Source organism: Oncorhynchus masou, chromosome 9 (genome assembly GCF_036934945.1).
Source record: "Oncorhynchus masou masou isolate Uvic2021 chromosome 9, UVic_Omas_1.1, whole genome shotgun sequence".
NCBI classification, from domain to species: Eukaryota; Metazoa; Chordata; class Actinopteri; order Salmoniformes; family Salmonidae; genus Oncorhynchus; species Oncorhynchus masou.
Window position 1 is genome coordinate 51,543,188 of NC_088220.1, and position 14,844 is coordinate 51,558,031.

General features: G+C 43.2%; 1 protein-coding gene across 3 annotated transcripts in view; it reads right to left on the bottom strand.

Annotated features, from left to right (window-relative positions):
- LOC135546135 (spectrin beta chain, non-erythrocytic 4-like) overlaps positions 1–5,313 on the bottom strand; it is a 53,739-nt gene extending 48,426 nt beyond the window's left edge. For all 3 annotated transcript variants that reach the window (XM_064974314.1, XM_064974315.1, XM_064974313.1), the window contains exons 1-4: positions 5,163–5,313; positions 4,417–4,568; positions 3,776–3,949; positions 77–168 (exon numbers count right to left, since the gene is read on the bottom strand). In XM_064974314.1, the coding sequence (XP_064830386.1) occupies positions 77–168; positions 3,776–3,949; positions 4,417–4,568; positions 5,163–5,313 (569 nt within the window). The remainder of the gene's footprint in view (positions 1–76; positions 169–3,775; positions 3,950–4,416; positions 4,569–5,162) is intronic.
- Positions 5,314–14,844: the final 9,531 nt, after the last annotated feature.

Consider the following 14,844-nt stretch of genomic DNA (forward strand, 5'->3'; position numbering starts at 1 on the left):
GACATGTATGGAAAGTGGAAACTGTTCACAAAGTTTGATGTTCAATTTTGGCTTTTGGTTAAATGAAGACATTCACCCAGCAGTTTTCATCTGGCACCAGAGGAGCAGGGCATCCTTTGCCGACCGCGTCTCCCTGTTGTCGTCACACTCAATCTTAATCACCTGGATCTGTGTGCACAGGGAGTGAGACCAGACGACAAACAACCTTGGTCAAGGAAACCAGTCTCAAAACTGTCCTCAGTTCAGTAAGATCACCAGATTACTATGAAGTTGAGAAGAAAACAGTTAGGAAACACACCCATGTTGCTGATCAGTTTCAAACACACTGAACACAAAACCTGGTTCCATTCAACAGCCCCACCAGGAGTGTATTCATTACACCGATTCTGTTGTTAACAGTTTGGGCTGTTTCAAAACGCTTTGCAACAGAAACCGTTTACTTTAAACGGAAAAAGTTTTGCCACGAAAACAAGAGTTTCGAATGGACATATTCAAGGAGGTTCCTCCCTCCCCATTTCGTTACATTGGCTCTGTGTGGTTCTTAAATAGTAAACGGTTTCTGTTGCAAGACGTAATGAATACACCCCAATCGTCACACAACTGCATTGCATGTCTCGTCACAAACTCGCACACAGACGTGTGCCTGTCATGTTGGGAGGAAGGCCACAGAATCATGACAACATCACTGTGCGCCCGTATCACTGACAACCATTGGTCCAATCATGTCACGGTGACATGATACATATTAATGGGAGGGTTGACACCCTAGTATCTGCTAGACCACCCATGTCAACAAATCGCACCTCATCCACAAGCGGACACGCTCACTCACACTGGAATGCAACTGGAGGCTTATTCCACCTACAGGGAATATGTTATATGTGATTCAATTATGGTAGGATAGCACTACTAATTACAAGGAGAACAACTGAACAACTATAGTTCAAATGAACTGCTGCCTAAAAGCAAACTGACTTTTCACAAGAGCCAATGAGGACATTCCATCTCTAAAATGTACCTTATCTGCTCATACCTCAGATCAGGCAGATTTGAAATAGCCTTGATCGCAGTGCATGTCATCCAACAGTAAACAAGATGCTTGAGAGAAACAAACCGCCTGGCCGTGAGAGAGAGGAATACATCACGCAGGTCACAATTAGGTAGCATGAACACAACGACACTGAGTGAAGCAACAAGAAAGGATCGTGAAGTTACTAAATGTAATGGAGGTGTCAAGTGTTTATTAGTCTTAAAATCGGCTCCTGGAGATCATTTACCTCCTGGAGGCCTCTATTCCTCCTTTCCTTTCCTCTCTTTCCCCCCTTTCTCTCGCTGTGTCTGCTGCCTGCTGCAGTGGCTAGGCCTTGCCTGCTGACTGGGCAAAGTCACCTGGAACAGTCCAAGGGTAGGGGAGGGGTGGAAGGAGAGGGAGAGAGAAAGGAAGAGAGAGGGAAACAGAAAGGGAGGAGAGACGTAGTAAACTAAAAGAGGAGTGTGAGGAGAGAGGGATGAGACAACCACAAACGGTTGCAGAATCGGTGAAAGAGAAGGAAGGAGGAGTGGCAGAGAGAGAAGGGGGTGGGGGTGGGGGAGGAGAATAGGTGCTGACTGCATCTTGCCCTGGCCGGAGCCCCACCCCTTGCTCCCTAAAGCACAAATCAGGTTCCAATAACACGCTCCTCCTCTTTCACTGCATGCAAAATTTAAGAGGCCATCGACTCACTGGCTCCACAGTCGGTGCAGTGGAATGGGATGCCGGCCAAAAGTGCCCCAGCTAACCTGTAATCCCCGTTAGAAGGCAGAGCGATAAGCTATGCCATGCTAGCCTCTCCTCCTGACTCCATAGGAAACCCACGAGCCTGCGTCCCTGAATCATATTTACAGAGTGACGCTGATTTGAATAACGCAAGACATGCGTTTATGCTGAGACCACCACTGTCCTGAAGGCGACAACAAAAGCCAAACGATTTTGTGCTACTTACATGCCTGTCACTTGTCTGTGGTATCGCGTCCTGTAAGGCCTTGTGCCCATTGTATGCGTATGTCTCTGAGGCGGATGTCAGACAGTATGTCCTTGTTTGAGATCCAACTACGATCAGGACCAGAGTGACATTGCTAGTAACGTCACACAGTGATGATGCGGCATGTTTCAAGGCTTCTCCATACAGTCTTTTGGCCAGTGTATAAATCAGTCGGATTTCTGCCCTTACTCCTCTTAAATTAAGACAGTGCTGAAACCGGCATGCCTGTTGTGTCAAAATCATGACAATAATATACACAGAATGTTGGCCTACTTCTGTTTTCCGCTGGGACACAAGAAGTGGATACCTTAATCCAACAGTGCTAAATCTGTCTCCGCTCGAAGACTGATGAAAAAGAGTGACAAAAAGTAGGATAAGACTTTGTTCTTGTGTTTGAAGGTGTATTACAACCTCATCCCCAGGCTATTGCACACAGCGCATATAAGCCAGGGCTATCAACGATTCAAAGTCGGCGTGAGTGCAGCGTTTCCCAAATTAGGGGTCGCACCTGATTTTAATATGGGTTCGCGAGAGAAATTCAGATTTTAAAAAATAAATAGAATGTGCTTGGTTCATAGAACCGGGGTTACGTCAGTAACCTCCGATAGCTGCTAGATGCGGTTGCAGTAAACAAAGCGGTTTGTGTTTTCTTCGTACAAATGTGGCTGTATCTTTTGAACTGTTTAAAGCCCACAAGCTGTGCAGAGTGCACAAGACCTAGCACTAATGCAATGATGATGTTCTTTTCTACACAGAAGATCATACACAATTATTGCCTGATGATCTTCGGAACTTCCCAATGCCTTTCTGAGGGTTTTCAGTCACTTCAAACCATACTTCCTTCAGAAATACTGTCAAAAGTACTGTCAGACTGATTTGTAATAGACTATCATAGCCCATATTATAAAAAGCAAACATTCATTCCAGGGACTGGATTCAATCCAGGGACTGCAGTGACGCCTCTTGCACTGAGATGCAGTGCCTTAGACCGCTGTGCCACTTGGAGCCCCCACATGGTGGGGTCACACATTTTTTTTATAAATATCAAAATGGGGTCATGGGCCAAATAAATTTTGGGGACCACTGCCTTAGTAGGAGTGCCCATAGAATTCTATGGGAGTGACCTACCGAGTAAAGTACTTGTCATCATTTAATTTTAGCAAATCACACGACTGCGAGGCATGGGGAGGGTTAGAGTGAAGGTGTTGTGGGAGACTAAGCTAATGCCTATGCGCCGGAAGTTTCTCCCAGTCATTCTGTATTGGCTAAAGAAGGCCAAGTTTGATGCGTTGATCCACCAGACTCTTCCTGACTATTTGGGCGGAAGTGTCTGGAGACGAAATTAGATGTATTAGAACTGCAGCAGATTGGCTCTGATGTCATGCACCAGTCGGAAACAGGAGTTTGTAGAAACAACGATGCACACCCACGTAAGCTTCATCATCCACATGCTGACTGAGTTCAAAAGTACCCCACGGGGGACAAAGACGGAATAGAGCTACACAGCACGAGAACATAACATCCCCAACATGAGACACACACAGGCCTACAGGAACTGGAAACCAAAAATACCTCAGAAGAGGTTAAGCTAGCAGCAGGTCTTAAGCACAATCCCAACAGGGGACAGGAACGTCCCCACAGGAATTGGCTGCGTGACAAAATGTTTTCAAAAATGTCAATCCAAAATACAACCACAACAGAAGCCACAGAGACAAACAACACCATGCACCAGGACGGGTGGGCCAGGTCACTACCTGGAAGCGAAGGATGACGGTCCAGATGAGGCCAAGGGTGAGACGGTGGTTGCCGTCGACGATGTCGTGAGAGCCGACGTTCTCCAGGTGGACCCTCTGCTCCTTGAGGAACTGCAGGGCCTTGTCCACGTTCTCCAGGCAGTGGATACGCATGCGACCCCGTGTGGGCCTCGGCTAGGGGAGGGAGGGATGGGGGAGGGAGGGAATGAGGGAGGGAGAGAAGGGTGAGAGGACAGCAAGGTAAGGAGATAGAGGGAACAAGAGTGGAATGGTGAGAGCGTAATGGTTGATTGGTCAAAGTAATCTGCAGGGGAAATATAGACTTTGATCTCAATTCCTTTATATTAAGAACAATGTTATTCTCATAAAAAAACACAATGGCAAAGAAAGCGTGCAAATGCTGTACAACCATCCAATTGTCAAACCCCATTATACAAACTACTATTCTCATACGATTACACATGACATATAGCTGCAGTGCTGACAACATTCATGAAACATTTAGATGTGAATGAATAATATTTGGTACAAAAATAACTACAATGCAGAGCTCTTTGTTTTATAGTTTTGCGCTTGTTCTCCTAGCATCTGCTGACTGAAAGGTAGACTGTGGTTGGGAACCAGAGAATGGGTTGACCAACCAGCATCTCCCCAGACAGGACCTCCAGCAGCCTGGTGAGCATGTAGCCGTCCCGGAGGTCGTTATAGAGGTCAGCGATTCGACAGGACACTCTTGCCAGGTGGGAGTTCACCCACTTAGTGAAGGTCTTCTTCTGGACAGCATCTCTCTCTTCTGCAGGAGAGATGAGATAAACACAGGGCTTACAGATGTAGGATCTTAATTTGAGCCAGTTTGCTACAGCAGGAAAATAATCCTGCAGCAACAGGAAATGTGAATTATTATGTGGAATTGAATGGACATTTTTGTAGGGGTCTGACATTTTAAAGTTGAAATTACAAACTTTTTAAGCCTGGAATACACTACAAGCTTTGCAGGAAAATGCTCAGCAACACAGTGAGTGATCAAATGAAGATCCTACATTTGTAGTTCATCAGGATAGCGCTCTGATCAGTGATGTAGTGACTAAACCTCACATCTGAGTTATTCCCCCAGTCACTACTGGTCCACTCAGAGTCCGAGTCACCGCTGGCCCGGTCAGAGTCCTGGCCTCAAGTACTATAGCACTGGCTCTGATATATCAACCATACCCCCTTGTCAGTAGCCCCTGTATGATAGATCATGAATCAAGTTCTTCTATAAACTTTGAACCACCATCACGTATACAGGGAGGTCTATAAAGCTTGTGTCTTTTGTGAGTGATGGAGCTGTGACTGAAACAGGTGAAGGTCCTCTTGTTCCTCTAGTCCAGTATCTCTATCCACCCACCTGCCAAGGCCTTGATGCGGGAACACTCAAACAGCTTGGAGCTGGTGACCTCAGTTTCCCAGTGTCCCGAGCTGCCGGCCAGATGAGTGTTGTTGTTGTTGAGCTGGCGTTGGGCCTCCGCGTTGTCCAGGTCTGTGGAGGCATTGGCCATTGCGCCTGTTTCCCTGAGCGACCCTACAGACACATGGTGGGAGAGTTAGGTAGAGTACAGTACATTTAGGATGTGGATCACATGCACCCTTTATCACCCCCATAGAAACTAATTATACTGTACATATAAATACATAATCTCGAACACCATGCAGGAAATCTGAATCACAACAACTGTGTTTAAGGGCAAAGCGCATGCATGTTTTGTTAGAGCTCCTTCCACACCATATATTTAGTAATCCAGGGGTGGGGCTATGAACAGTCATAGATATCTATGATTTCCGAAGCACAAATCACGCATTGAATCAAACCCATTTGCTAATGTTAATGATAATTCCTCATTCACTTCTCGTCCGTTTACTTATCAAAAACATTTGTGATTCTTATGAATAATGGATCATTCATGACTCATTTGCATAACATACATAGAGGGAGTTTGGCACAGTCTTCTTCTCTGATCGTGTCTCGTAAAAAAAAAAACTTTATTGAAACAACTGGCTCCTGTTGTGTGTCTTTCACGTCAGGTGAGATGAGATCAGAGCAGTGGCGTCAGTAAACAGTACGATACATCAACCAGAGAGCTGCTGCGCTTATCCTCCAATCCCTCTGGCTCTTTGTCGTGTTACAGTCACGTAAGTGTGAATACGGACATGTAAAAGTGTCAGTGTGCGGGGAATCTGTGAGGGGGAAAATTTGACTTTCTTTGCAATGGGAGACTGAGCGAGGTTGAACTCTTTTCTGTTACAACACCAGCTGTTGTCCTCGAGGCACCTCACAAAGCACAAAGATTTCAAAAGCAGTCAAGACGTGAAAGGCAAGAGTAAACACTGAATTACATGCTCAGCACTCTTAAAAAAGGTTGAAATATTCTAGTCTTGTTGGAAATCAAATTTTCAGAGGATTACGGAATTAAGGTCATCATTCAATATGAAACTGGGAGGAGTCTGTGTTACTGAAATTGTAAGGCTTGGGATCACGGCAGAGTGTGAATTATACAGTAACATTCGGGAGTCTCTATTTATTTCACAGGACTTCCTATTTTATGGGCCTAATATGACCTATAGCCGGCCACATTTTGGACTTCTAACCCCTTTTAATCATTGTGTGTTTGAAAGGTCTGTGTGATTAAAAGGTCTGTGTGATTAACACGCTGAGCTAGAGTGGTCTTTTATATTTAAAAAAAAAAATGTCTGCAGATTCCGAATAGTTTGAGCTATCAATGAAAAGTTGAGACTCTCACGAACATGGACATGTAACATGTTGTGCTCTACGGCGCTCACCAGCGACACAAAAGTTGTTCGAAGGGTAAGGGGTTCTTCTACATAGAAGATCATTGGAAATCCCAGGACATGGCATCTATAATACTGCAATAAGCTCACATAGTTGCTGTCACAAACTCCACACATTTGCCACTGACTAGCTGGATATTTATTTCCCAGTCAGCAAACCATTTCTGTACGTACAGCATTCAGCATTCATATAAATTCATTTGATCAGGTTTTTGCATTTGGCAGACCTTTTTTTGTTTAATGACATTCAGTAAAAGTCATGAATGCAACTGTTTATTTCAAATTGTTTTGTGTTCTATTTGTAGCCCTGATTATCCTGAAAATAATCTGGTAAAACACTTAATTGTGAGGCTGAACATAAGGGCTCGACATGCAGATAAAATAAAACAGATCAATGAAAAGCCAATGTTTCCTGGGATCTCAGGACTGATAGGGTTTACGGTAAATATGGTAAACATGTATTAGCTTTTAAGGGGGCATGAACACAACCAGTAATGTTTTCATCCGATTGTCAAACAAATCTCTCCAGAAAGTAAGCTACCTGGGCATGTTGATCCACTGCAAAATAATTACAGCATCCAAACATCGTCCTGTGTACTCACCATTTAATGAATGGAACGAGACATCTGTTACAAAACATTTGCCGGTTGTCATTATTAGGCCTACACTCATCTAGCCTGAATTAAAGACCCTGTGCTGTCTTTTAAATTGTATTTTTCAACCCTCAATCATTTATTTCCCTGAGCCTCCTTGGGCCACTGGAATGCTCAGTCTGACTGTGTGGGTGTGGGCATGCAAATTTGAATATATTGACATACTGTCCTGAGCTGGAGTTGGACCCTGAAAGCGACAATCTTCCACAGGTGTGTTAGGCTACTTTGTTTTGTCATGAAAACAAAAAGGCATACATCACACATGTTCATTTGCCATATCATTGTTGTACTGTTTTCAATAGGTCACCAGAAGATGCAGCACCAGAACATCCTGTTTGTGTGGTGGGCTCTGGTACAGTTATTCACAACACCTAACACCTCAATTCCCTACACCAGAGAAGAATTCCCAGGCAACAAGCCAGGTGCTCCAGTAGCACTCTGTCTGTGACCTTCTCACTTCCTACTTCCTGTCAGAGAGAAGCAGAGGTCCTTTGAGGAGCTATAGAAACCATTGCAGAAATGTCACGAACTGCCCTTTATTTAATATGGAAATGCAGAATTATTTTAGGGATTTCTTGCTAAATATTCCAAGTGAACATATGTGTCTTCCTGAAAATCCCCCTCAAGCTTAAGTACACGATCAAATGAACACATCTTGACAATCATCAAAGTGAAGCAGCTGATCGTTGATAATGTTGCAAGTTCGTTAGCGAGAGCTCAAGACACACAGAGAGAGAGGGAAAAACCTTTAATTTATTTTCAGATATACCACTGTAGCAGGACAAAACTGCATTTCAAAAAATGCTTTCCCAACTGTAACTTTTATTTCTTGATGTATTAGATGGTTGTGAATGGCTGTGTACACAGCCATTCACAACCATCTAATACATCAAGAAATAAAAGTTACAGTGTACAACAACACTTGCGATTATTTCTCATATATATATATATATATATATATATATATATATATATATATATATATATATATATAGAAATAATCGCAAGTGTTGTTGTACACAGCCATTCACAACCATCTAATACATCAAGAAATAAAAGTTATAGGGCACGCACAATTGGTCTAGCGTCGTCCGGGTTAGGGAGGGTTTGGCAGGTAGGGATATCCTTGTCTCATCGCGCACTAGCGACTCCTGTGGCGGGCCGGGCGCAGTGCATGCTGACCAGGTCGCTAGATGTACAGTGTTTCTTCAGACAAATTGGTGCGGCTGGCTTCCGGGTTAAGAAGCAGTGCGGCTTAGTTGGGTTGTGTTTCGGAGGACGCATGACTCTCGTCCTTCGTCTCTCCCGAGCCCGTACGGGAGTTGTAGCGATGAGACAAGACGGTAACTACTAACAATTGGATTCTACGAAATTGGGGAGAAAAAGGGGGTAAAAAAATAAATAAATACATTTTTTTAAAGAAATAAAAGGTTGAGTCAGAAAGAAATTGCAGTAAATATTGGACATCTAAGCAGCCATATGAGACATACAAAAGAAAATGTCAAAAAAGCCTCACAGACATGTATATGTCACCAGAGGGACCTCCACTATCAGCTTCTATAGAATTATGAGCCCAACATACAGACATTCTGAAAAATATGAACGCAGCACACCAATCAGGAGAGTATTCTCAATTCCAGAAATTAGGTCATCAATAAATAAAAATGATTATATTTCAGGAAACAATTGGAAATGTACAGTAAATACATATCATACTGAGATCATACTGTGGTAGGCAGGTAGCCTAGTGGTTAAGAGCGTTGGACTAGGAACCGAAATGTTGCAAGTTCGAATCCCTGAGCTGACAAGATCAAAATCTGTCGTTCTGCCCCAGAACAAGGCAGTTAACCCACTGTTCTTAGGCTGTAATTGAAAATAAGAATTTGTTCTTCATTCTTAACTGACTTGCCTAGTTAAATAAAGGTTAAAAAAAATACTGAGATCATACTTACACATTGTTCAACATGATCTTAATCTGTTTCAGATTGGGTCAAAGGATCAATGCAATGCTCAGAGAAAGCTACTGTAACAATCACACCACAGGTGTGCGTGCATGCGTCCCTACAGCAGCTCCAGAGACTGCACTCAGAGGCATCAGCAATTACATCTCCATGACAGCTCAAAAGCTGATGTGTCCTAAAATCACATACTACCAGACACTACTAGCCCCTTGAGCCACGAAATGGGTGGCACTGTATGTCACATACTTACTGAACAACATCACCTTTATACAGAAAGACCCCACATGTCACAGAAATTAACACACTACCCACTTCCTTTTCAAGGGACCGCACGCACATTATAAATCCATGGTCATGTACTGTACAATGAAGGATGTCACACTGACAGAAGGCCACCATACAGCCACAATGGTCGCCAATGCATTAAGGCTCCATCCAAACTGTGACACTGTCATATATGTCAACTGTATTGGCCTGAGCTGTTGCCAGACCTAGGTCGCTCTGGCAGGCCTTTCCTAGACCCCACCACCTGGGGTCCCTCTAATAAGACAGTCTTTTAGCTTAAGGATCCCACTAACTGACGTGATGTGGTTCTTCCTGGTCAACAAACACACCTGTCAGTGTCTCAGCGTACCAGAGGCCCCTCTCACATATTCAAGACGCTCCACATGGAAACAAAAACACTGTTGCTCTCCAGCAATAACCCAGCCCACATATGCTTCTGCTGCTATCGGGACAATTCACTGACGAATCTCATCTATCCGGGGTGCATGACTGTTTCTACCATCAACAACAGCAGCCTACATAGCCTACATCTAGCTGGGTAACAGCTAGCGTGGTGATCAGGCTAGCCCTCAACAGAGAATCCAATGACGATCAGACTAAAATGAAGCAATAACAGATTCTGGCAAACAAGGGACGACACAAGGTTCCATACATGTCCATGACACCTCCACAAGAGACACGACAAGGCAACATGCCTAAGCCCTTTGATCCCTCTGGTGCTGGGAAAAGGTCAGAGACAGTCGACTGCACCTTCGACAACACAATCACCATGCTACAACCACTGAACTTTAGTAAACACTGAGTCCTTACTGTTTCTTGCTACATCTTGTGCATAGTACAGGGCAGGAGAAGCCATGCTGTGGCCACAATTCAGACCTCAGAAGTCTGAACATACATTCAGGATTCTCTTAGTGGGTTAGTCTGGCCATGATCATTTTCTGTGTCGCTGTGTTCTGCTGCTTCTCTTCTTTACAGACCGCCTCATCCCTTTGTAGCGCAAATCAATTGTAGATACTGCAATATTCTATAGTGACATAGGCACAATTCAGATCGGCCATCTTTGTTTTTGCCACTTTGTTTCTGGCTCTTGTTCAGCATTCTCCTCCAAAGCACTCAACATTATTATTGCTCTTTGGCTACACCATGTCACCCGGCTACAACTATAAATCTCCAGCCAGCCGGCATGGCGTAAGACTCAGGCTGTATCCCCCCACCCATCCCCTTTTCCCACTGCCCCAAACATGCTTCTGGAAAGGAGGGATCTGGTACAGTAATTCACAACACCCAACACCTCAATCTCCTCACCAGAGAATTCCCAGGCAACAAGCCAGGTGCTCCAGTATTGCTCTGTCTGTGACCTTCTCACTTCCTACTTCCTGTCAGAGAGAAGCAGATGTCACAAACTGCCTTTTATTTAAGATGTATGTAAATGCAGAATTATTTTAGGGATCTCTTTCTGCGGCATTAAATCTGATTGGGTTTATTCTATCCTGAGTAGCCCCTCCTTGCAAAACTATGTCATTGGTCTTGATAACATTTGTGTCCTCTTTGCAGACATTGATACTGTAAAAGATACAGAACATTTTAAAACCGAAATGTATCATAGTAGTGTTGCTAAATATTGTGAACATATTTCTCTTCCTGAAAATCCCCCTCCAGTACACGATCAAATGAACACATCTTGACAATCATCAAAGTGAAGCAGGTCGGTTTTGTTGTCAATAATTTCAGCTCCAGGAATAGATACGCGAGTGACACCCTGACCCCAAGCTCTCTCCACTGTGTGAGGAGTAAGTGAGCTAAAGAAACTAAGCCAATATGGAAAGGCGAGGATAGAAGAGGAGAAGAGAGGGAGAAGTTCCTGTGAGTGTAACCAATGTGAAATGGCTAGCTAGTTAGCGGTGGTGCATGGCTTTTGTGGAGCGATGGGTAATGATGCTTCGTGGGTGACTGTTGTTGATGTGTGCAGAGGGTCCCTGGTTCTAGGGGACGGACTAAAGGGGACGGACTAAAGTTATACTGTTACATTGGTGCCGTGACCCGGATCACTGGTTGCTGCGGAAAAGGAGGAGATCAAAAGGGGGTGAGTGTAACGGATGTGAAATGGCTAGCTAGTTAGCGGTGGTGCGCGCTAATAGTGTTTCAATCGGTGACGTCACTCGCTTTGAGACCTTGAAGTAGTGGTTCCCCTTGCTCTGCAAGGGCGCGGCTTTTGTGGAGAGATGGGTAACGATGCTTCGTGGGTGATTATTGTTGATGTGTGCAGAGGAGCCCGGCGAGGGGACGGACTAAAGTTATACTGTTACATGAGGATAGACAGATGCCACACCACATTACACACCACAGAATTGAGGACCTTTAATTCTGTCCCCCTCTGGCTGGGGACTGGTCTTACTGGTTCCCCCTGCTTTTTCATTCTGCTTGTCATCAATCTTTTACACAGCTTTGTGTATCAGAGGACATTTTTTTTACTTTACCCTTTACTTTCCACACGATATTGCGGTCAATAGTCGTACAATGGAGAACACGGGGAGTATTGGCTATATGGCTAGGTCATCTTCTGAAGGCACACTTCTGTAGTATCAGTAGAGAGCCAGGCCTTTTATTGTGTTTAAATGTAAAGACAATAGGTTATCTACTGTGTTCAAGGGACAGAAGACACAGAACACACAAAAAACAAAACACCAGTAAGCCCTTTATCTGAAACAACTTTACTTTAGCCTATCAGATGTTATACTGCATCACATTTGCAGACGTAGGCCAATTGGCTATATCAATGGCGTGTATCACTGTCTCACCACAGGGAAATGTAGCCTTCCAGTAGTGTCAGTTTGGATGGCTAGCATAGGCCTACTAGAACAGTAGGCTTGTTAAAACCTCTCTGGGATAGGCGGGACGCCAATAGCCAGGGAAAATGCAGAGCCCCAAATTCAAATAAAATACTATAAAAATCTAACTTTTATTAAATCACACATGTAAGATACCAAATTAAAGCTACACTCGTTGTGAATCCAGCCAACATGTCAGATTTCAAAAAAGCTTTTCGGCGAAAGCATAAGATGCTATTATTTGATGATAGCACAACAGTAAACAATGAGAGAGTAGCATATTTCAACTCTGCAGACGCAGAAATAAAATATAAATCATGCCTTACCTTTGACGAGCTTCTTTTGTTGGCACTCCAATGTGTCCCATAAACATCACAAATAGTCCTTTTGTTCGATTAATTCCGTCCATATATATCCAAAATGTCCATTTATTTGGCACGTTTGATCCATAAAAACACTGGTTACAACTTAACCAACGTCACTACAAAATATCTCAAAAGTTACCTGTAAAATTTGCCAAAACATTTCAAACTACTTTTGTAATACAACTATAGGTATTTTTAAACGTAAATAATCGATCAAATTGAAGACTGGATGATCTGTGTTCAATACAGGAAGAAAACACACTCAAGCATGCTTTCTGGTCTTGCGCAACTATCAAACAGTACACATGACCTGACACTTGTTCAAGATGGCTGTACTTCTTCATTACACAAAGGAATAACCTCAATTTCTAAAGACTGGTGACATCCAGTGGGAGCGGTAGGAACTGCAAACAAGTCTCTTAGAAATCTGGTTTCCCAATGAAAGCTCATTGAATAGACAGTGACCTCAAAAACAAAATCTGAATGGTTTGTCCTCTGGGTTTTGCCTGCTACATAAGTTCTGTTATACTCACAGACGTGATTCAAACAGTTTTAGAAACTTCAGAGTGTTTTCTATCCAAATCCACTAATAATATGCATATCTTATATTCTGGGGATGAGTAGCAGGAAGTTGAATTTGGGCACGCTATTTATCCAAAAGTGAAAATGTTGCCCCCTATCCCGAAGAAGTTTTAATTAACTTATAATTATTATTATTTTCAAAGTCAACATTGGCCTATAAGACTGGATGTCAAAATATGCTAATGTTAAACCATAAATTCTCATTTGCATTCAGAATAAATTAGTTATTGACATCCCTTTTGCCTTTGCACACAAATTTTGCTGAAGTGTCTGAATTGGACATTTTTGCGGCCCGTGACAGATCCGTACAATGGACAGCCGGTAGTAGCGTGACGTCACAGTACGCCACTGACTGTGTTGCAACTGATCGCTCTCGTCAAGTCACAATTTAAACAGCTGTGTGTGACCAACTGTGACAACACTGACATCCGTAGAACAGGCTACGCCCAGCCCTACGGTCGACAAAATATATATATAGTTCAGTGAACAGAATTTAGGAATGATCCACACAAACGCTCTGCACATTAGATAAATATGTCCAATTTCAAAGCTGCATGATTAGGCTATCAATAATAGTGCCTGGTGGTGACTATCCATGGTGATGTTGAGGTGGGCTACTACAGTGTCGACGCAATTGTCTGTGCATGCCTATGTGTAAGAAGGCAGGGCAAAAGAGAATATCAATGACAGATATTATGCGTGGAAAGGTACAAATGTTGTCGTGCTGCTTAACTCCCTATTGTGTAATCGCTTTTAACCTTAAAATGTTCCATACGACGTGCATCCCTACCACCGCCGTCTCGTTGGTCCATTCCGAACGTAGGCTATGATCACCGTCCCCTGCACCATCCCATATCAAGTGCATGGTGCGTTTCGTTGGATTAACACTTTTTTAAGCAAGAAAGTGGCTACATTAAGATGACATCGTCTATGCTATAATTGTCATATGGCTCATCTGCTGCTGGATCAAATAGCTTTTACATTTTGAACTACTTTTAATGTAGTTGCGGTCCAATAACGTAGTGTAGGCTCCGTATGGCTATAGACTACTATATGTACAAGCATGTTATTTGGTGCTCCCTTAGGCTACTGCTTTCAAGAATATGGCTTCATTGTGAGATGCAATTAATGTTCTAAAGGTGTCATGCAAATGTAATACATTTATGTGCGTTTAATGATCAGGAACATGCGCGGACCAATTCTAAATAATTAAACATTGTATAAGGCCGATCCTAACCGGTCCATATTTGCTATTCAAAGCCTATGCACAAATAGTAGCCTAACTAGTATGTATGGCAAACTGCGATCTAAACAAAAGCACATGCCTAATATCCAGCCAAATAAAATGAAACAGCATAAAATACGGTCCTATAGAATCACTGCAGTAGCCTTAGCCAATGCAGGCCGGTGTTGCTGCATCTCCCACGAAAACAGGCACCTCGAATTGTTCATGCTCAATTATATTGGAAATGTTATTTATATACATATATATATATATATATAGAGAGAGAGAGAGACATGCAGCATACGCTACAACGACCTTACCTTAACCCCAATTCCAGGTATGAG